The 24,618-nt window shown below is 38.0% G+C and overlaps 1 protein-coding gene across 1 annotated transcript in view; it reads left to right on the forward strand.

Annotated features, from left to right (window-relative positions):
* Window positions 1–24,618, forward strand: part of nbas (NBAS subunit of NRZ tethering complex) — a 228,409-nt gene that overhangs the window by 63,493 nt on the left and 140,298 nt on the right. The window contains exons 24-32 of the mRNA XM_030128460.1: window positions 1,006–1,191; window positions 4,003–4,176; window positions 7,334–7,467; window positions 11,119–11,181; window positions 12,843–12,965; window positions 13,099–13,201; window positions 13,444–13,521; window positions 14,468–14,622; window positions 23,325–23,437. Of these exons, the coding sequence (XP_029984320.1) occupies window positions 1,006–1,191; window positions 4,003–4,176; window positions 7,334–7,467; window positions 11,119–11,181; window positions 12,843–12,965; window positions 13,099–13,201; window positions 13,444–13,521; window positions 14,468–14,622; window positions 23,325–23,437 (1,129 nt within the window). The remainder of the gene's footprint in view (window positions 1–1,005; window positions 1,192–4,002; window positions 4,177–7,333; window positions 7,468–11,118; window positions 11,182–12,842; window positions 12,966–13,098; window positions 13,202–13,443; window positions 13,522–14,467; window positions 14,623–23,324; window positions 23,438–24,618) is intronic.

Genomic DNA, 24,618 nt, shown 5'->3' on the forward strand with positions numbered 1-24,618 from the left:
AATTCTATTGATCAGAGTTGGAGGAGGCCCAAATCTTCCCCGTGTTATCGCTCAAAGGTTGATGATTGGATATTAGCAATGACTGACAAGTATCATTTGATTTTGGGATAGGCTGGGGTGTTGTTGATCGGTGTCCTCAGCAAGAGTTCTTTCATGATGAGACACACTGTTGGAAATGGCCTCTTTACTCACCTGCTGCACCTGTTACATTGACTTGGTTAACCTGTTGAGATTGAAAGATACAAGGCAACATATAGACCTGAACTGCAAATACAGCAGCACCACAGAGAAACAGCCTCACAGGACGTAATCCTCTATCACTTAACACAAACTGAACATTATAGACTTTACATACAGAGTTTCTGCAGGTCATTAAAAAGCATTAAAAGTCATTAAATAGATAAAAAATTAAGGCCTTAAATGGCATTAAAAAGCATTAAATTCAATGTCCAGAGGCATTAAAAAATTAAATACACTTGATGGAAAAAAAGCATTGTTATTCACAATTTATTTTGATTATTTAAACATTTAATAATTTTGATCAGAAGTATAGTGTGATTGACAGGCGGAACCCTTTAATTGGCTATTGTTTATGGCCGATACACAAAGTCACAACACTGGATGCTTGGAATGCAGCATGCTGTGAGCGTGCTCATGCTGTGGCAAAAGAGCGGAGGGAATATTAGCAAATGTCGGGAAAAATGGGAAAATGCAAGTTTCAGCAGAAGTGGTTGGAGGAGGAACTATTCAGAACCTGGTAAAAGCCTGTCGACAGTAAACCATCATAAAACTATATATAAAACTGTATCTGCAGTTGGACGTGGACATTAAATTTGTTTAAAGTGCCATTAAAAAGCATTAAAATAGATTTGCTTATACTTGCAGAAACTCTGACATGGGTACCTTGCTGCGGTTTTAACTGCATTTATTAAGTAAATAAAGAAGTCAGTTTGTCACCTTACTCGTATATTTTTCTTCTTCTTTGCATTTCTTTCCGTCCATCAGGTCGACTGTGCCCTGTCTCTGGTGCGTCTGGGAAAGGAGCGGGAGATCCCAGGGTTAGAGCTCTTGTGTGATGATCTGGTCACCATGGAAACACTCGTGTATGAGACATCATGTGAATTGAGTCTGACACTTAATGATCTGCAACAGCTCAGGGACATTGACAAGCTCCGCCTGCTCATGAAGAACGTAAGTGGCACAATTTACATTTTCACTTGTCAGATAATCCCCAAAATATGTTTTGGAATCGGTTATTGTTTCGCACCTCTAATTCTTCCTGTCATCGCATTAGTAAACAAGTGCTCATCATAAGTGCCGGTTTATTAATGTAGTTTTTAATATTATTGCATGCATATATTAATAAACTCATTACAAACTCATTTTTAAATATTTACACTACTGAGTGATTTTGAAAAGTCTTTTCTATCTTTTCCTGACAAAATATTGCTTTCATTACTTGGTTTCTACTGCATTTAGATGAGTTTATTTGTTACTATAGCATTAATCTGACTGTAGAAGAGATGCATAGTTTTACACCTTAGCCAGTTTTCCATCTGCAAAACCTGGGCTGGTCGACATAACAATAAATATTGGTTACACATGCACGTCCAAAGTATTATGGATAAATTACATCATATGATCAACATATTAAGAACACACACATACACACACATATACACATACTCCTCTACCCATTCTCTGGACTCCCCATGTTTATATTATCACCACAGTATATAAACAAAATATATAATATGAATGTATCAGGTGCTACTGCTTCAGCCTTGTAAATGACACTATAATTTAGAAAATGTGTTGGTATTTGTGGTTGCTGTGTGTTTATTTACTGCTGGCTGTAAATCCAATACCCCCATGAGGTTAATAAAGACACCTTCAACCCTAAATCAGGTTATTTAGGGATAATGGTTCTGTATCTGTGTGTAATTAACATAGACAGTACCGCTTCCTTAGCATCCTCTTCTTACATCAAGGTTAAAAGTATAAAATCCACTCATTTTTTTCGTCTTTCTGAGCCTTCTCTATCCTTTAAATGAAAAGCTGATTGTGTAAATGCAACAGCTCTCTGAAGGACTCTACACTCTCCCCGAGCGTTTGACCTTGAAACTCTGGTCATCTGTTCGGAGTAAATACGTATCGCTAAGTACGCCTCTCTGCAAGTGTTCATCGTCAATACAAATACGAAGGCTCCCCTCAGTTTTCCATGTGGTATGCTTATTCAATTTTCTGTTGATTTAATGATAAATGGAAATTAAATCTTGAATAAGTGATAAGGAAAAGAAATTCAGCACACTTTGATTTTGATTTTATCTCTAAATACGGTATCAAAATTGCAGTAATTCACTTGGATTTCTTTTCTCAAATCTTTGACGTTTGATGGTACCAACTTTCGATTCATCTGCAGCAAGAGACTTATGAAAGCTAGTCAGTAGCAGGTACGACAGTTACAAGTCCCCTCGGAGTACATAATATGAGCTCTCCTCTAAATTGTAGCTAATAACTGCCAGCTTTAGCCTGTGAGGACCACTGCCAGTAGGATCTGCCATACCGGCATGCAGCCAGCAAATGTTGTTGACTGCACTAACACATGCTGTTTGACTGGTACTCCCTTTGGGCGTTGTGTGTGTGCGTGTGTTGTGCGCGCACGTGTGTGAATGTTTACCAAACTCTCCTCGATGAGATCTCCCTCATTGCCTGTGTCTGATGTCTTTCTATATCAGAGACACATTACAGCAAATTAAAATGTTTGTGTGTGGGTGAGTTGCAAGTTTGCATTTAGCCTTTTTTTAATCTCATTTTTTCCCCCTGTGGATGCTCTTTTATCTGTGTAAACCCTGACTCACTGCTGTCGAAGGGTGGGTGTGTGGCCTGGTGTGATCTCGACACACATCTGCACACAGTTCAGCCACGTACTGCTGCTATTACAGTTCAACTTCAGGTTTAATTGTTTGGCACGATTTAATGTAAGTGCAGTTTAAAGTACTTTACAGTGCTTTAAAGCATTAAATATAAATGTTTATGAACAGTAGGAATGCTCTCACAGTGGCTTACCATCTTAGAACACCTCATGTAACAGTCTAGTCAACATTAAGCTAATAACCCACACAATACAGCACTAATCAGTTTTATTGACATGTAGTGGGTTATGTGGTACGGCACTTTAAAATAAATATGATAAATGTAATTATATGTCTGGTGAAACACATCAATGCAAAGCAAGTCTATAAAACTTTTATTGGTTGATAATGGCTTGTGCCTTTTCTTATTTCTATTACCTGTTGCTGACATAGGGTCAACTGTTTTTGATTTCTCTTTTAATTTCTTATTTTTATAATTGATGTTAATGCCCTCTTATCAGAAGTGTGCAGCCCACCTGCCCCTCAGTCTTAGTCTATGAAACCTTTCTCTTTTCTCCATGGTGGAGACTCAAACTGTTATATCTCTCCATTAAGAGCCTCCAGACTCCCTTGACAAAAACAGTAATTTCATCCTCACACACCCGCCTCCTCAAGTGGTTAGTTTGTTGCTTTGATTCCAGAAGAATGTGTTAAAACTCAAAATAACTGACTGGAGGCACTATTTCATTATTTCAGTTCTGTGTCACAAAGGGCCAAATGAAAATATTATAATTATGGCAGGCACTTAAACTAATTTCATTGTTTTTAGATTGACTTTTCTGTAGGTGACACAGCCATGTAATAAACCCAATAAACTCTGCTGACTTTTTAGCACTTCATGTAATAGTTGGAGTGTTTTACTAAGGGGATCCTCTGCTACAAAAAGCAAAACAGTGTCAACATTACAAATAATAAAATCCCAGATTTAGGAGCCAAGATGATATTAAGGACCGGTCATAAGGATGATGGGTTTTTGTTCATAAACCATCAATATTTTGTAACAAGATGCCATTAAGATCTGTAATTATGTGTTCTATGAAGTGGTTAATCATTTTTATGTCCTGTCATAAAACTGTCTTTCTTTCAGTCCAGCCCAGAGCGCTACGTGAAAGACGCCCTCCAGTGGATGGTGCCGTTCCTGCACCGCTGTGAGGGGCAGAAAGTGGGTGTGTCCAAGTCTCTACTCAGAGAGTATCTGGTCAGTGTGGCCCAGCACGACCTCACCCTGCCCCTCATCATCTTCCAGCACTCCAAACCTGATGTAAGTATGGGAACACACAAGCACAGGTGTACCTGTAAGCGTAGGTGTCACACTTGGCTGCACATAAATGGAGGGACAGCAAAATGAAAGTAGGCACAGTGCGTCTCAGGCTGTTTGTGCAATGTCAGGGCCGGTGCCACAGCCCGGCGCCATAAATGTTATATTTATGACCCCATAAGGGCCGAGTCAAGGTCGGGTCTGCTGCTATTAGAAAACATATAACACGCACACTTTGAAAGGGAAGAAAATACTCAAAGTGATGCACTACCTCAGGGTGAATCAAACAGGTGACAGGGTCAGCCACACCAGGATACACATTGCATTCCATTCCTTTCCTTTCCTTTCAGTATTAAGATTCAGACATTTTAAAATGATCCTGTGACAAGCAGATTACTCATAGCAGAAAAGACAAAATTGTTGACTCCAATTTCTAGCTGGGGTTTACTGTTACACCCTGTCCATGTTAAGACAAGGTTATCTTGGTTATCATCACCACATAACATGAAGCTGTGAATTACATGTGTAATAAAATGGAGCATAGAACAAAGAAACACAGCCAAATGTGCATAACAGTTAAGTAGAAGTCCATAAATTACTGTCACAGAAATTCCCCTTCACGCACTTGGGACCTTACAATATGTGCAGTCTCTGAGTGTGTGACATCCTGTCACAACACCAATACTAATTTTGACGAATGAGAGGTTGAAAATATAAATTCATAGTTATGACAAATCACAGCCTTACAATTTTAATCTGAACTGACAAGGATATGGAGAAATAACAATGATAAGGACTGAGTTATGGAGTGAGGAAATGGAGCTGAGAGCTGCAGGTGTCATCCTGGTGAGTGAGAGGCTTGTGCTAACAATATGCTAACACTGTTTTTGTCATGTTTCTACTTACAGAGTCAGAAAGAGGGGGGGTGTCTAGCACTGGTTTAAGTATTTATACAATGTAAAGTGATATTCAACTGCACACTGAGTTATGTGTGCTGCTCCATATGTTAGACAGGAGGACAGATGGTGCCTAAGTCTTCAAAACCCTTATAAAACCATGTACTGATACGACAAGTGTGTCCTGGAGGCTGCCGGGCCAGACGCAAAGTGGTGCTCCCTGATTTTATAGGTCATATGACTAGAACAGAAAACACTTTCAGTACATCTCGCTTCACTGTAAGAAGGTCTGTCCTGCAATCTCCCCCCAGTCCGTCACTCCCTGCTGTGTTTAAAACATACAATACTAGCTTTCTTGTTATTGCAGGGTTGAAATGAACATACATGTTTATTTCTCATTCTCTTCAGATAAAGCAAGAAAATACAGGTAATATGTGTACAGTCTTAAAAGACACTAAAAGCTGAACTAAACGGGTTCTAAAGGTTAAAGTCGCTATTTAATGTGACCTCTGACCCGATGACAAGAAGCAGCACAAATACACAACAAATATGGATGGAAATTAGCTGCTCTGCTAAATCTAGTGCACGCATCTTGTTCTTTGTAACTAATGCCAATACACACTGTTCTGTATGTAAATAAATACACTATCAGTTAAAAGTTTTAACAAACCCTCTCATTTAAATGACATGAAATGGACCGCAGATGGCCAACAAGTGCTCAGTATCACTGGAAACTCCTTCAAGGCTGTTGGAAAACATTTCAGGTGACTACCTCATGAAGATCATCGAGAGAAGGCCAAGACTGTGCAAAGTAGTAATAAAAGCAAAATGTGGCTATTTTGAAGAATCTAAAGTATAAAACGTGCTTTGAGTTATGTCACACTTGTTTTTAACTACATAATCCCATATGTGTTCATTCATAGTTTTGATGCCTTCAATGAGAATCTACAATGTAAATAGTCATGAAAATGAAGAAAAAACAGGTATGGCCAAACTTTTGACTGGTAGTGTAAATACTAAATAATTAGAAACATCTGACACGTGTTGAATGAAACCTGGTATAAAATATCATAAATGAATCCAATGAATCTGATATTGTCCGAACACAAGTGTTAATGACATTAGGTCACACTAAACAGGTGACCGAAGAAACTATTTTTTCCCCTGAAACTTTTGTTTTTACTGCTGTACATGCTTCCCATATATCTACATCTTAAAACAGAAACTGAGAAATGCATATGTGTGGCCATTATAAATTATAAACCAGCAAACTTAGTGTTTGCCTAGGATGTTTGCACAGTACTGTATTTCAGGAAAGTCTTGAGGGATTTTCTTCATATTTGGCACAAACATTCATTTGAATTCAAGCATGAACAGAAAAGGTTTTTGTGGCCAAAACTTAAGGTCACAGTGACCACATAAAAACATGTTTTTGCTACATAATTCAAGACTTTGTACAACGATTCCACACAAATACGTGATCAAACAATATGAAGATGTGATAACATTTTCTATACAGAAGGTAAAAGGTCGAGTTTACTCTTGTGAACTGATATCTTAGGAATGACTCACAAAAACATTTTTATCAAGAACTGCCAGTAACTGAGAGAACTGCATGAACAGATTATGGTACAGAGATAGAGGATGGCATCTGATTGAACTTTCCTTCTTTGCCTTTGTAAAAAAAAAAAAAATGGACAAAAGTATTGGGACACCGAGGGACTGAAATGTATAAATGATAATATTACATTTTTAATCATTATAACTGTTTTAAATGTTTTACCTTTAGATTTCTGAAATATTTGTCCCGTTCTGACCATTTATTACATATTTTAAACCACAGGTAACTGTTTGAAAGAATCAGCCTTTAAACTTAAATAATTACTGTTTGGTCATTTATTATAATAAACAAATAATATTTCAGATCCTTAGAAATGGGCAAATTCTACAACCTGTAATTATAATGTGTCCCAGTATTTTTGTCCATATAGTGTATATTATTAGTGGATTAAAAGAGGTAGTAAAAGGACTACTATCCAAGCTCCAGACACCAAAAATGGTATTCGTGCCAACCCGATATTGTGCAGCCTAATTCATCCTCCTCACCTATGTACATATTCACATTTTTTTCCCATCAGACACTGAGAACAAGTGATTCTCCAGCCACACTGCACAGGACGGCTCCAGTTCCCCCCAAACAGAAGCAGACTCTAACACATCTGACATTATTTTATAATAAATCTCTCCTCTCCTGTCCTCTCCAGTGCCAACAGAAGATCATAGGGGACCCAGACCAGCTGATGGAGGTCGCTCTGGAGTGCATCTACAGCTGTGAGAGAGATGACCAGCTCAGCCTCTGTTATGACATCCTGGAGTGCCTTCCACAGAGAGGCTATGGGTCAGACACTCACACAGACACACACAACCTTGCCTTTTTCCCTTTGATTCATTCAAAGAATTTCCTATCCAATAAGCTGGAAACAAGAACGCTTTTAGATGATTTAAGCTGTAATGTAAAGCTGGGAGGCAGGCCACCACAGTCTATAAGACTCATTCTTGAGAATCCCCTCCCCTGCTCTTTCCTTTCCTTTCTACTTCTCTCGCAGGACCCATCAATAAACCTAACTACTACCTCTGTTTCGTCTCCCTCCCTTTGCACCTTTCTTTTCCTTCTGTTTCTCTCTCTCCTTCATGTTTAACTGAGACTCCAAGGAGCCATCAGTAAGCCTGGCTGCAGTCTATACAGTATTTTCTACCTCCTCCTCCTCCTTTCCCTCACATCTCCTCTAACACATTTTATTTCATATGGCAAAAGGGCCTGTCCTTTAAGTCCCCCATGAGGCTGTGTGGGAATGCAGTGCATTTGAAGAGGAGTAAGTGATAGTAAAAGACTGAAATAGAAAAAATCAAGAGTAGAAAGAAAAGAAATTGTTGATAAAATGGACCTGTAGAGTAGCCTAAATGAATTTGAATTACTAAGATGGATTGTCTTTCTTCTCCACACCTTAACTGGAGAATTGAATTAATACTTAAAGAGTGCTTCATATATCTGAGGACGACATCTTTTGCCCTTTTCAACTGGCGTGTACGGCTCAGATCAGCTGTACTGCGATGTGATGTACTGTATGCATTCCTACTGCAGTGGGGGAGAACGGCGATGAAAAAAGAGCCAGACCAATAGGCGGTTCCCACACCCTCAACTGTTGTATTGTTGCACTGAAATTATTTTCTGCACATCTATTTTTTTTTATACTTTATTTTTATGTACACAAATTTTACAGTATGTATAGAACAAACAAATAAACAAAACAAACAAACAAAAAAACGGACCACAATAGTTAGAGCATCTAGGTTCAACCTTTAGACAAATAAAATACAGACAGGTTCAGGACAGATTTAGCAAAAAATCAAAGTAAGCATACTTAAGTATAAGATTATACAGGTTTAAGGATTTCTTTAATTAACATAAAAATCCCATTTTTCCCTTTTTTTAAATTTTTATTTATTTATTTATTTATTTATTTTTGTTTATTTGCACTTCATAAAGAGCAAGAGACAAATTAAAAAAACAATTTTCATGCAAGTAACACCATTGTGCAGGAGAGGATAGAAGCCAAAAAAAGGCTTATTTAAATACCTCCCCAGGAATAAACAATACACAGGAAAAAAAAAAAAAGATATAATTGAAATAATAATCTAATGTAAAATGTTTACATTTGTCAGCAGTGAGTCTTAATGAGAAAGTCAGCATTTCCATGTCATAAATGTCATTCCCAACAGTTGTCCAGTCCAGAAGTGTTAGGGGATCTTTGCACATCCATTTTCCAGTTATGGCTTTTGTTTTTTTTGCCCCTGTTAATAGTATTGACAAAAGATATCAGATCAGGTCAGATTTCCTCATCTCGTATGGTAGGTTACCCAAGTAATTCACAATAAAATCAAACTGTAAGCCCATTCCTATTATATTGTTGATTTCCTTTATCACCAACGACCAGTAGGGTACAATCTTAACACAGTGCCATGCCTTCACAAATCCACAGTTCCTCCAACAATGAGCTTTGTTCGGATTCTTACAATGTTTACTTTTGACATTAGGTGTAACAAAAAAAAAGTACAATGTTTTTCCATATAAATTCCCTCCACTCACCTGAACAAGATTTCCTGCACATGTCTGTTGCATTTTTATAGAGCGCTAGTTCACTGTATTATTAAAAATTCAGTGAACATACCAACAATCTTCATAATAAATGTATACATAGCATACAGGGAGAAAACAGGGTTAAAGTTTACCTCCGCCTTCGCTCGTAAGTAGCTGGGAAAGCGAGCCCCATGACCCTAGTGAGGATAAAGTGGGTTCAGATAATGAATGAATGAATGAATGAAGTTTACCACTAAAATTTAACAGGTTCTGTCTTAATAAGTGTATAAACTGTAGGTAAAATTACACAGGGTGGTGATTTTCAAGACTAGCAAGTAGCTTATTTGTCAAACTACAAATAAGTTCTGTAGCTCCTGCATAATGTAGACCCTGTAGTTTGTAGTCTTGCTCCACTAATCGATTCTCCTCTTACTTTTATCAACAGATACCACTTAGTGTTTTTATTCTTCTCAAATTTGCCATTCTATTATAGCCATAATTGCTATCTTAATACAAGCTAAACATTGCAAACTGTAGTTTCTGCTGGACTTTTAAGGGCTGGTTCACTTGATTTTTTTTTTTGTTAAAGATATATTTTTATGTTGTTTTAGATATTTGTCTCTTAGGTTGTATTAGTTTTCTGCTGCAGCCTACAAAACCTGGAATAGACTAGTGGGAGAAACTTCATGCCCGGCATCTGACGAATGGCCAGCACTGATTCTTTTCAGCAGGAAATTGCTTTAAAATGTCAGAAAGTGACAAATGCTGAGAAGGTGGTAGACTTTAGACAGAGGTGAAACCACACTAAATGTGTTGCTTTGATCTAAGGAAGAACCTGTTTTTCTCACTGAACTCATGTTTACTGTTACATATGTCAGTCAGCTGTTACATAATGTAGATCTCAGAAATTAAGGATGAAAATTTCAACACTTATCAGTATGTATTATCATGTGACTGCAGTTTTAGCAGCTGTGCGCAACTGCTTAGCTAACACAATGTGTAGTAAACTGCATATAATATTTATGCATATTCCTTTCTCAATCAGTACAGCATGGCATGTTATACTAACATCTCACTTTAAGAGACAGGCTGTTTAGATTAGTAGTGCTGCAGGGCTCCACCATATAGGCAATGCCCTCAACTTCTCATTTTTCTCCAGAGTGATTTCCCTGACTTACTAAGCTCTAAAATTGCCACCCCAGCTCAGAATATTACAGTTTTTAGAGCAGGGATAGAAACCATGACTTAGTAGTTTCAATCTAATTTTCTGACTTTTTTTGTGAGACAGCTTAATTAGGTCTAAATCTGCTCAGAATAATGTAATGTGCATCCACCCTTAGAAAGTGGGAAATGCAGAAATGGGCAGGGGATTATACGGTGAGAGAGGGAGAGAAATAGAATGAGGGAGAAAAGGGTATTAAAAAGAGGAACAGGAGTTAGGAGTTGGAGCAAGAAAAAGACGAGAACGCAGAGGAATTGATTGAGACGATGATTTTGTGTGTTTTGTTAAAAAAAAAAAAACAAAAAAAAAAAAAAGGTGTTCGCAGAAACAGATGAACATACACTCGCTTGCTCACTGAAATACACACATTTTGACACAGAAGGTTGTTTCATCAGGGTCAGTACTCTGGTGGGGGACAGGCCAGCATGACCCAGAATCCTTTGCCTCAAGGCAGAGAAGCACAGGGTTTTATTTTTAGTGGGGCTCAGTACAACCTCACAGTAGCAGGCAGAGCATTAGCACTCTCACAGTATAGTATGTGCACTGTACTGACATAAACACACATACATTACTGGTATTTTTTTTCCATCTGCTTGTTATTTTATTTTATTTTATTTTTTTTTTCAAATTTGCTTTCTGTATGTGAACATGAAGTTACATATAGTTCTGTTCTGTCTCAAATCCCTCAGGCCGCAGACAGACATCACCCCATCGCTTCATGATCAGGTGGACAAACTGGAGAAACACCTCAGGTACCTGCAACACACTTGCACCATTCAACAGCTGTTCTATCTCAACTCCTGTCCGCTTTACTGCAGTCCACCAGGAGCAGCCAGGTGTGCAGATTAGACCCCAAACAGCGAGTCAATTTATCAAAAACAATGTATTGGCAATCTGTTTAATCGTAATGAACCGATTCGATTAATCAGTCTTTTAAATGAGCGATTTCTCACCTTTCATTTTTTTGTCGCAGTCCCAGCAGAGACGAACTTGTCCCCGCTCATCAGCCATATGTCTCTGCAGTAGCTGTTGTCATATTAAATTGCTGAGCAGAGTCCTTCAGTTTGGTGATTAGTGCGGCACTGCTAGGGAGATGTTCGCTTTGTAGCAATGCTTATTACTTCCCTCCCCCTATTACTGGCCTGATGGAAAACACCAAGAAGAAGAAGAAGAAGAAGAAGAAGAAGAAGCACGACTGATGCACAATTGAAACACACACTGACACGAAACACAATATCAAAGGGCCGCTATCTGTCCCATGGTAGTCAAATGGCCTCAAGCGTTTTCTGTGTTGCAGGTTAAAGTCATCTACAGCATGTCTCTCTCTTTTTATCCCCTCCCGTTCTGTCGCTCCTCCACCTCCTCCCCTCAGGATGAACTTCTGAACAGAGAGGAATGATGTGGAGGAAGGAAGGAAGATGAGGATGAAGGCAGGGAGGAGGGCGGGAGCCTAAAGGGGAATGTGAATGTAGTTGATGATGAGGAGGAGGAAGCAGCAACAGGAAAGCCTGTGTTAGAGCTTAGTGTTGGCCTTTATAGATAAATATTCACACGTATTTACACGTATACAAACACAGCCACGCACAAACACACCCTGGGGAGCTTGGGAAGTGTGTTCGCGTCGAGTGTGCCAAAGCATTGTGAGTCACATACACACATACACATACACACACTTACTCAGATGAATCAGGCAGTAAATGTGAAGTGTCTGCTCTGAGAGTGTCTCCGGGATAGAAGCTGTTTTCTGCTGCTGCCACTATCACTTGCTGGCTCATTAATATGTGCACGGGGAACATGCAGACACTCCCACTCATACATTTACACCCGAACAAATGCACACGCGGCTGTTAATACCGGGGCTTGTTGTCTGTCTGTCTCTCACCGACACATTCACTCACACCCACATACACACACACAGGCACCTGTTTACTATGGTAATGAGTTGCAGCAGAGAGTGAACATCTGTAGCATCACGACCCTTGTGAGACGTAGCCTGCCATGCTAATCTCACACCAGCACATGCACACACACACATGCACACATACATGCCCTCTCAGTCATATAAGACAGGCAACATTTACATCCATCCACACACACTAGCAAAAAGGTGTCGTCGCGATGGCGTGCCGTTTATCATGTTGCACTTCAGCCTTGTTCTGCACTTTCTCCATCTGCACCGTGGCGATGACTTTCTCCTGCCAAAATAATGAACGGCTCAGATCGTACACATCCGTTTTTTTAAATATTTTATCCTACCCCTGTTTTTTTTGTTAGTATGATGGTTACTGTTGCCAGTCGACTACTCCAACTCCTTTACAGAATATGGTGAATTATTAACTTTGTCTGCAGTTTTATATGAGTTTTTCCCCTTGTGTTGAAAGCTTTATATGTGTTTCTGTCTTACGTGTAATAGTGTTGCAGAAGTACTGGAGAAACACGGTTTGCAGAAGCCCATCTCGTATGTGAAGAACAGCCAGAACAGTGAACAAGAAGCCCACCAGCTGATGGTCAAATTGTGCCGCCACACTGGCCGCAAGTATGCACACACTCCCACACACTCACAGACTTTACACATAAACTGGCAAGATCCACTGGTTGTCACAAAAAAATGGTAATTATTGTTTTATCCCCCAGCCCTTGATGCAAAGTTTTAACATTTTTATTTTCAGAAATCCTCCAGTAAGCGAGACGGTGTGGAGAGGGCTGCTGCAGGACCTGCTTGACATGCAGCAGAACGTCTACATATGTCTTAAGCCAGAGACATGTCATCAGGTATTTCACACCAGAAAAAAACAAAAATATAAAATCTTTGACTTTGCCCTGATTTGTATGTGATGCAACCAGCTTTAAAAATAATCGGGGGAATATTACAAACAGACTCCATGTTAAAGCAAAGAATTCACAGTTTCAAATGAAATTTTTTGGTTATGTAATTTATCCAACAGTGTAAAACATTTCTGTGGTTAAACAGACTTTTTCCTGCTTAACACTCGCTGTTTCACTTACTGCTTCAGGTCTTTGTGGAGTCCCTGCTGTGCTCCAGTCTTGTGGAGAACGTACGCTTGGCAGGGCAGCTCATGCATTGCTCTAAGGTATATTAAATATGACTTTTGACTCTTATTTAGTCAAATTTTTTCTCATTTTACTAGGTCAGCTGGTGATGGCTAGATTATGTTGCCACATCCAAGAGGACAGTTGTTTATCGTGCCATCAATCATTAGAATAATTGCCCCCTGAACATACGTACAGTAAATTCAATGGTAAATCATCTTTCAAGTATCACCTGAGAAGGCACTATTTAAATATCTGAGCAAGTACTGTATGGGGGGAGTGCATGTTATTTTCTTTGATGGATGCAACTCATGAATGTAATAACTAATCCCATATTTTTCTGCTGATGTTTTATGTTTTTAATAATGTTTATAATGGTTATTGCTTTTAGATTTGCATTTTTAATAATGTGAATTGTGATTGTCATGCATATCATGTATTGTTATGTTCTGTGTTTTGTGTTGTCCTTCTGTGTGGACCCCGGGAAGGTTAGCTTGTCACCTTGATGGCAGCTAATGGGTATCCTTTCAAACATTAAAGGTGGGGTGCGAGATGTTTTCCTGGAGCATTTTTTACTATATTGCTTAAAATCCCCTTCACACCCCGATTACAACCAATTAATTAAGTGTTGTAACACAAAAATAAAAAAAATTTAGTCACCTGTGGAACGGACAAGACTGAAAAAACACCATCCAATCATTTTGAGCACCCAATCGAAATGATCGAACGGTGATACGTCTATCAAACTCAACTGCCATTTGTCCCTCCCCCTCCCCCCTACCCCCTCTACATATACCCCTCTTTGGACTTTTGAATTGAGTATTTTCAAAATGTTGCTTGCTCGAACAATTTTTCTAAAATCTCATACCCCTCTTTTAAACATTAAACATGCACAGAGCATGTTCACTGCATCCATAGAGGTCTCCAAAAATTAAAACACCACGAATTCATTGTCATTGATTTCTAATGTTGATTTCATGTTTCCAGGTCAGTCAGGATGTTCCTGTTAGCTTGTCTTTCCGGGGGAAAAGTTATGCTCTAAAGGTGGCTTACAACAGCAGTGTCGAATTGGTGTTGGCTGCTGCCAGAGAATACTTCAACTCCTCCACAACGTTGACAGACCCCTGCATGAGCCTGGCTAGGTGAGGAAAACGAGATTGACTTTTAGTGGATGTTGATTTACAGTGGTTTGGTGGTCCTTAAGAGTCACACACAACATTTCACAAAACAGAGCTGCATACAAAAAAAAGGGAATTTTCACAAAACGTGACATTTTAGAAAACACATTTCACAAAACAGCAATAGCATTTCACTGAACACGACATTTCACGAAAACGTGACATTTCACAAAACTCATTGTCATTTTGCAAAAGCTGACATTTCACAAAACATTTCACAAAACAACAACGTTTCACGAAACATAACATTTCTCCAAATATGACATTTCAAATGCATGACATTTCACAAACCATAACATTTCACTAAACATCTTTTTGCAAACATGATATATTTCAGAAAGGGTGGGACAATACTTGTTGTCGTTTGTGATTGGACGGAAATCGCATAAGAGTTCATATGGTGGATAGAAACAGGAAGTAACATTGAACTTGGATTCTGTGGAATCACAAACAAGAAATGTTTTCCCGCTGTTTCCGTGTGCTGAAAAGCGTTGTATTTTCTCGTGTTACAGTCTTGATAGCCACTGTAGAATAGTAGCATTAGGCTAAGTAAGTTAGACCCTGACTAAGTATCTAATTTGCTATTTTTTAGGCTGTCTAAGCTTAGTACAAATTGATTTTCATCTGGGTTGATGTAGGTTTTGTTGCTTGCATGACCGAGCAGGAATAGTAGCTTGTACTCCATCTCCCATTGAATATTACCTGAAGTGTATTTATATGTGAGAGTGTGTGTCTGGTGCTGTTTCAGATCACAGAGGGGTGCCGGTGGGTGTCTAACCTTACCGTCTGTTCCTAGTAGGGAAGTGGGACAGTAATTGGGTCGTCATTCATTTATAGTAACTAATACAGAGGCCCCCTTCCACATACATGGACAACATCATCCATTGTAACACTCCCACTGCGTGCACTTGTGCATTTATGTGCGCATGTTTGTTGTGTGTGTAAAGTTGTGATGTGAGACAGAAAGTCTGTCTGGATAAGTGCCTGTCGCTCTGAAATTAATAGTCCACACAGACTGGCTGCCTGTGTCCTTTAGATTAAAATAACTGCTCCACAGACACACTTTTCATCCTGTGTACTACATACCAACAAGACACCCACACACACACATGCTCGGACAAACTGCACATGACTCTGTCCTAAATGGACACGGTCGGTGTTACCAGACAAAGAGTTTACACAAGGACAAAGAGGCTCATCTTAAAATAACATGGGAATCCCCTCCAACTACTAAAGCGATGTTGTGGATTCACACAGGAGAGAAAAAAAGAGAGACTCACACTGAGTATCAGCCTGGCATCAGCCATACAAAACACCAACAGAGATGCAAATGTTCACACATTATTTACTTAATTAGAAGTACAGAGTCTTGTCTAAGAAAACAATCATAAAAATAGAAGCGTATACTGTATATATTCTATTTTAGATTTTATTCTTTATCTTCTATGCTAAAACTGAGACCTGGGTAACTACATTTTGTTCAGTCATGTACCATTGATTGAATGACAATAAGTCTGAGTCTGAAGCACTGATTTAACTTCTTCACTCAGAAGTGAAAAAGTACAGGCTCTGAAATGTATAAAAGTAAAATATTTCCCGTTATTGGTCATCAGCTGTTTCTGTGCAAACAAGTAATTTTTTCGTACATCTGTCAAGTGCAAACAGAGTCTCATGTCATTTTAATAGAATTAAAACACTATTAAAACTTTCAAACATAATATAAAACTAAAACACAACAACAAAATGAATATTAACTACATGAGCGCATCAGTTTTCACTGTTGGCAGCAGAGCTTGATGACTTTTTCTAATGGTACACTATTCTTTTTTTCCTGTTTGGTTCAGTTGTGTTTGTTTGTTTTGTTTTGTTTTTTTTTTTTATGTTGTTTCAACCTGGTTATGTTTTTTGTCATATTCACTGATGCATACACCGAGGATATCATTCTATGTGTTATTGTCTCATCTGCACCACGGTGGAGAGTAAAAGTGATCGATAATTCCCCTCAAATAAAGGTTAAATGTTAACTCAGATTTATATCCCTATAAGGAAATTGTGTCTGAATTCTACCAATCTGAATATACACACACTAGCTAGCATTAGCAATTAGCACATAGTACCATTATATCAAAAAATATTAGGAACAGTGAGGTCGGGGACCAGTTCCAGTTCATCATTATCATTGTCAGGGGTAACAACAGGAGAATGAACCTATATGTACCCGTTTTTTTTAATGGCGGGGGTGCACAGAGAATACAGAAGGGACTACATCTCAAGTAACAAGTCTGTTTGGAAAAGAAGTAGAAAGTACAGATATTTGATTTAAAATCTATTAAGGGAAAATTAGATGTTGGCAGAAACATAGATAATCACATAATGTAAACTACTTTAAAACTCTACTTAAAGGAGTGATATTTTGCTTTTTAAAATGGAATTATGCATTTTAAAACATTTCCCTGTGGTCTACATAAACTGTAAATGCTATGCTTGGGTCTGAATTCTTCATTAATTCAACTCCACAGGTCCATCTTCAACCCTATTTCTGAGTAATGACACCGGAAAGGTCGTTTTGAGTGCTGGCCCTTTAAATGCAAATGACCCATTTCAGGCCCCACCCCCTCCAGGTTGTTGACTGTGCTGCTCTGTCCTGTTCAACCAACAACTGAACATTTTAGGTAATCGATATATTTTCAGTATGGACTACAACCGCTGCTGCTGACAAACAGTTATGGCGTACTTGGAGGAATGTCCATCGGAAGTCTTGACCTTATATGTGCAAATGCTGTGACATAATTAGTTATAGACGTAACAAATTAAGCAGGAATTGAAACAGGTTGTAGAAATCCACTCGATTTTTGCCAAAATGAATATAAAGATAGCTTTGCAGCACCTGGAGGGTTCAAATTCAAACTTTTTGAACTATTAACGTCCCCAAATACACAAATAAATGTACCAAAGACTAAAAAACAATGTGGGTTTAGCAAAATATGACCCCTTTAAGTAAACACGTTTATATGAGTCATTATTGAAGATATTGTAACAGAAAGTTTGTTGGTGTTTTTATGGATTGTACATTTCAGTGGACTAACCTGAGGCTGCACTGTATTAAAAGACTTAGACAGTGTGGGGTAAGCACTGCAGTCATGTTAACATTTTATATATAAATATCCATTATTTAGCTGGGTGTAATTCTCATTGAGATCAAAATCTCTTTTTCAAGAGTGACCTGGCCATTGCTGAAAGTATTATTAGATATTGCAATAGCGCTGTGGTTTGGCACACTCACTGAACAACTAAAAAGCAGGACTAAAAGCCCAGTTACAACAGCTATGAAAGTTGGATGGAAGGAAAAATCTTACTCCCTCTATTCTGGCTATGAAGAGATCATGGTCAGAAAACCACCAAAAAAAAACTCCACAAAGATCCCTATGTCACCCACAGGTAAATGTTTTTAAGCCGTTAAAAGCAAAAACAGTTGGTTTAAGTCTTTTCTTCTCATTTCCATAACTCTACTTAACGAACAGCTCAAGTGTCAGTGTTTCTATCGTTAGTTTGGTGTTTGATGTTCTTATGTAAACTTTTAAAGTCCTTGTCTTTAGAATTCCCCTTGGGTTCTCACTAAATATCATTATGGGTATTTTATGCTGTCATTAGTGCTTATTGTCATTGGGGGCAGTATTATTTTATATTCTTAGTGTACTTTGCCATTGCAGTTGTAATGCAGCAGTATGGCTCAAGACAGATTTCTCTGGTGGAATAATAAAGGATATATTGACTTACTTCTCATCTCCAAACCATATATATATATACAGGGTGGGGAAGCAAAATTTACAATATTTTGAGGCAGGGATTGAAAGACAGTTCATGACCAATTAGTTTATTGAAAGTCATGTGAATTTAAATCTTCAAATCATATTTTACTGCATTTCTAACGGTCTTGTTGTCTACCTCAAGTTCAGTTGCCATTTTTCTCATGGATTTGGTTGGATCCTTTAGGATTTTGGATTTGAGAGCTTTAATAAAAGCTTTGGTACGTTTTTTGTTGCTTCCTCCACTTCCAGACTTTCTCATAATAGTTTTGCTCATAGTCATTCTCTTCTTTCCATTATAAACAGTCTTTATGGACACTCCAACTATTTTTGAAATCTCCTTTGGTGTGACGAGTGCATTCAGCAAATCACACACTCTTTGACGTTTGCTTTCCTGATTACTCATATGGGCAAAAGTTTCTGAAAAGGTATGGATAATAGTGTTAGGTATGATTATGACATCAATATATGTTTGGTTTCAAAACAATTGACGTAGTGCCTGCTGAGAAAAAAACAACTAAATGTTCATTGTAAATTTTGCTTATATATATATATATATATATATATATATATATATATATATATATATATATATATATATATATATATATATATATATATATATATATATATATATGGGTGCATCAAACCCCCCATTTTTTTGCAAAGTGTTTGCTTCTTACTTGTCCCTAGTCTAACTTTTTTCCATTTAGTGAAAAAGTAATTCCTGCAAAATTTTAGCTAAATTAGTTTTTGTTTAGGTGGGCCACTGGGCATTTGAAAATTTGACTTGCAAGGCTGCCGAATTCGGCAGGTTCAAAAATCCAAAGTTTTGACTGGTTTGTTTTTTCAGTCCTGTTTGCTATAAAATCATAAGAAGTAAATAAACAAAAAATGGCAAGGTTTTTGATCAGCCAGGGTTATGATAGTCTTTCCAGAGGCTGATCACATCACACACAGCTAGAACACAGTTATGCTGGGCCTTTGTTGGAACGTATTGCCTCAACTTCTAGAGATATTTCTTTTTCTATGGTTTTGCTGTCTTCTGTTGGCAGTGATCTGTACCTTTGAAGGACTGTTCTTACCAAAGGAAGCTGAGTGGCTGGAATAGCATTCAGTGAAAGGCCAATACCTTCCTTCCATTCATCTGCAGGGCCACCTTTTCTCTTCAAAGGGCCCCCAGGGTGCTTCACCTTCTTCTCTTCACTACTCTTGGGTGGATTGCCTTTAGCATATTTGGCATATTTACACTGAAAATGTGTTATAGTAAATGGACTGAACTTATGCAAGGCGCAGCCTGGCCCTACTGGGAGCAAGGGTTTAGGGTTCAGGGTTCACACTTCGACATGTGGACAGTCGGAGCCAGGATTTGAACCGCCGACCCTTTGGTCATTGGGTGACCCGCGCTACCAACTGAGCTACAGCCACCCACCTTTGTCTGGAAAAAGAAATCTGATACCTGCTGAACTGAAGAAAAGGGAGGGCACCAGATGGGTAATCTAGGATCAAATTTATTGTATTTTTTTAAATTTATATTTTAATTAGGGGAGTTTGCATGTTCTCCCCGTGTCTGCGTGGGTTCTCTCCGGGTACTCCAGCTTCCTCCCACCATCCAAAGACATGCATTAATAGGTAATTGGTTAATCTAAATTGCCCATAGGTGTGAATATGAGAGTGATTGTTTGTCTCTATATGTCAGCCCTGTGATGAACTGGCGACTTGTCCAGGATGTACCCTGCCTTTGCCCCTGTGTAGCTGGGATAGGCTCCAAGCGACCCCCGTGACCCTAGTGAGGATAAAGCGGGTTCAGAAAATGAATGAATGAATTTTAATTAGGTCTTAAACTATTGATAGTAAGGTTTATAAAGCATATTTGAGCAACTTAGGAAGTTTTACTTGACTTAAGTGTATTAAATGGTATATTCACTTTCTGAGCCTGCTGAATTTGGCAACCTTGCAGTTCAAATTTTCAAACACACGGTGGCCCACCTAAACATGGTCAAAATTAATTAATATTTTACAGATAGTGTTTTCTACTCAAATGGAAACTTTTTAGACTAGGGACAGGAAAAAATTTGACAAAAGGGGGGTTTGATGCACCCTAATATATATATATATATATATATATATATATATATATATATATATATATATATATATATATATATATATATATATATATAATGTATGTATGTATATATATATATATGTCAGCTAAAATTTACTTAGGGGGTCAAATGAGTGGCCATTTTTGTCAAAAAAAAAAAGTTGTAAGAAATGCTTAGAACTGTGTTGAAATAATGATAATACATTTGTGCACAGACTACTGATATTATTTGACAGTGGAAGCTATATTTTCAGAAATATTGGATTTTGAATAGCACGTGTATGTGAAAACTTTTGCTGGTGGACGGACGTGACATTACCCATGATGATCTGGTCAGTACCAGTACTTTATTAGGAATAAACTTATATACTTACTATTGCTAATTCTCCTCTTATTCATAAATGTTAGTATTGTGGATCTAAAACAATAACAGCTGACACAAAAACACAAAATGTGGCAGTGGACGGATGTGACATGGATGTTACGGATCCCATCATACTGATGCTCGGCAGCCATGTCACCGTTTCCACAAATGATCCCTGTGCAAAAACTAGGATCAGAATTATTTATTGTATAGTTTATCATCATACTAAAGAGTAAATAACAATATAGAATTGTTATTTCTTTATAAAAATGCTTATTATTAGAAAACTGTTGTGACATTGTTTATGTAAGTATTGGCGTAACATAAGCAGGATGGATCAGCACCATACTCCATATTGCAATCTGTAAAAAATTAAACATGTGATATGTAGTATATAATCTTGTAAGAAAAATTGGGGAATCTAAAAGAATAGAATATTTGTTTTTCAGGTAAATTCAGTTCAAATATAACTTGGCCATTTGTGACCTGAAAATATAGCATTTATTGTGATGAAATTGGACATTTTTGAGCTGAAAACATAGTTCATATGACCATCAACATGTTGCAACAGAACTGAAATCCTGTAAATTTGCATAACTTGCATTTACCAACACAAAGTTCCTTTGGGGATTCACTTATATTGATTTCTTACGCACAAAGACATAAATAAGACCTCTAAGCAAATTTTAGCTGATATATATGTGTGTGTGTGTGTGCGTGTGTGTGTGTGTGCGTGTGCGTGTGTGTATATATATATATATATATATATATATATATATATATTTAAATAGATAGATCTACTGTTGCTTTCTAAGTTATCTTCCTTCGTAATGATTTGCTTTCATTTCTGTTTTTGTAAAGATGTAAAAAGTTGTTCAGATGTCTGCTTTTTTAAGGTTACAGATATTTCATCAACCATGTAGCAGAAAAAGCAGCGAGGAGTCTAAAAGAAGTCAGAAAGGCATGATTCATTTTGTTGATGTCTCAGTTTTACTTTAGAAAGCTTATCTCATAAAAACGTCCCATGGTTCGGAGAGAACTCGAGCAGAAATGAAGAAAAGACAGAAGGAAGGAAGGCGGAGACTGATTGCATGCGGCTGTACGCCACTTGGATTGGTCCAAAGGAGGGCAGGTTCTTTTTTTTCAGAATTCAGTTGATAAGCGTTACGTTGACGTTAAATCGCATTCATTTGCGTTTCACAGGCAAGAATTGTCTGCAAATTACAGTAGGTGTCACGAAACACATTGCGATGCTTCGACCTTAAATAGAATTTTTCACCACAGTGTTGTCGAAATTTGTCTCCAACCACAAACACACACACACGTACACGCCTGCAGACACTTCACAGCTTAAGTACATAATCAACATGCCCTCCTTCTGTCTCTCATTCTCCTATCCGCAGCCTTTCCTCTGCTTTCACTTGCCAGGACAAACCTCTCGTTGCTGGCAAGAACAGTAGCCATGCTCAAAGAGTGGGAAGTGTGTGTGGATTGTTTTGCCAAGCGTGTGTACTCCACTTCCAAAACAACATTGAGTCAGACCGCTTTTAATGGTGTATGGTTTGGATTAATTCGATTATACTGATGGATTCTTAGCTGCCTCTTCTACTCTTGTCAGCTTGCTTTGTTCACACACTGTAACGGCTGAAGTGTGTGTGTGTTTCTTCATTGAAACCGCATCTCAAGGACAAGCTCCCTCTGTCCTAAACCCGCTCAGCTGACGTCAGAACTCTCCTCTAAGCTCTTTTTTTTTTTTTTTTGGTTCCATTATTTGTAAATTAATAATTAGTTCTTTTCCATCTCAGTGTCTGCTCCATTCCGCTTTGCTGTATAATCATATGATGAAAAAGCCAGCAAATGAGAGGTGTGTGCTTGCATTTTAAGCAGGCGAACACACACAGACACAAACACATAATCCTATTAAGAGTAATAATGACTGCGGATTGTGTTGCAAGAGAAAACTGCCCTGTTGCAGATCCGTCAAATTAGTCCGGACTTTGTAAATAAATCCATTTTAGATCACTCTGTTGAAACTTAACAAACTTAGAAGGCTTAATAAACACTTTTTTTTTTTTTTGCTGATTTTCAGAAGAGGCATTTTAGCAAATCCTTAGTGAAACAGCTAAAACTTATTTGACCTTCTCCTTTCCTAAACCATGCAATCAAGTCATGTTTTGGAGGTGTACTATTAGATTAAATGCAAGTGGCTGCTTTTCCGTACCTTTTTTCAAGTGCCACAACTCATTTGCTGTGTACACTAAAATTATGTAAATCTCCAATGATGAGAGCCTCTAAGTAGATAAGAGTCGCTCCTCTGGGTCACATTCAAGCTGATCGGCATAACTGTCTATATTTTTACTTTAACCAGTTTTTGTCCGCATTCCTGCAGGACGTGTCTCCAGCTGATCACAGACTGTCCTCCGGCTATCCAGGAAGAGCTGGACCTCATTAGTGCCCTCAGTCAGCTGGAAGACTTCAGTGTCAGCATCTTGCCTCTTCAAGGTACAGTCAAATGTGTTTTCTGCGTGTTTCTCCACAAGAAAATGTACTCAATTAACCACAAGCGCGCTCACGTTCCTTAACTCATTACCAGTCGCAGGAGTCATTTGTTCGGTATTTAATCCGAGCCTCGTGTGCAGGGCGCGAAGACCTTGCACCGTCCGACCTGTCTCCCCCCACCTCATTCCTGCCATCGCTTCCCGCATCCCTCAAAATGTCAGGTCTACTTTATATAAATATATGGTTATTTATGGATCCGCTGGTGAGCAAACAACATCTGCCTGATGGCCTAATTAGGATTCAAGTGTTTTGCTTCCAAGTGTGTGAATTGCTTGTCTTCCTCTCTTTTCCCCCCATATAAACACACACATGCATGTTTTTTTTTTTTTCTGTTTCTATAGGAAAACACTGCTTGCACCGGTACATGTATGTTTCCATATGTTTACATTGTCTACACTGTTATCTTTGCACCGTTTACACTGTTTACACTATTACATTGGCCCATTTTTATACTACTTTTCACCCTTTCATGCAGTATATCTCTAATTTGCACATATTTTCGATTGCACACTATTTTATATTTTTCAGTACATGTCTATATCTTTTGTGTTGGTATTTAGATGTAAATGTATTGTTGCTGGCAGAGACCACCTGCAATTTTGTTGTACAACTGGTGGAATGACAATAAAGCCTATTCTATTCTGTTCTATTCTATTTGATTCTACGCTGCTCTGATTCTGTTCTATTCTATTCTATTCTACGCTACTCTGATTCTATTCTATTCTATTCTATTCTATTCTATTCTACTCTACTCCATTCAATTCTATTCTATTCTATTCTATTTGATTCTACGCTACTCTGATTCTACTCTATTCTATTCTTATTCTATTCTATTCTATTCTATTCTATTCTGTTTGATTCTACACTGCTCTGATTCTATTCTATTCTATTCTGTTCTATTCTACGCTACTCTGATTCCATTCTATTCTACTCTACTCTATTCTATTCTATTCTATTCTATTCTATTCTATTCTATTCTACTTACTCTACTCTATTCTGTTCTATTCTATTCTACTCTATTCTACTCTACTCTACTCTACTCTGTTCTTTTCTCTTCTGTTCTGTTCTGTTCTGTTCTATTCTACTCAGAATAGAATCAAATAGAGTAGAATAGAATAGAACAG

This window comes from Sphaeramia orbicularis, chromosome 24 (assembly GCF_902148855.1).
Source record: "Sphaeramia orbicularis chromosome 24, fSphaOr1.1, whole genome shotgun sequence".
Classification (NCBI taxonomy): Eukaryota; Metazoa; Chordata; class Actinopteri; order Kurtiformes; family Apogonidae; genus Sphaeramia; species Sphaeramia orbicularis.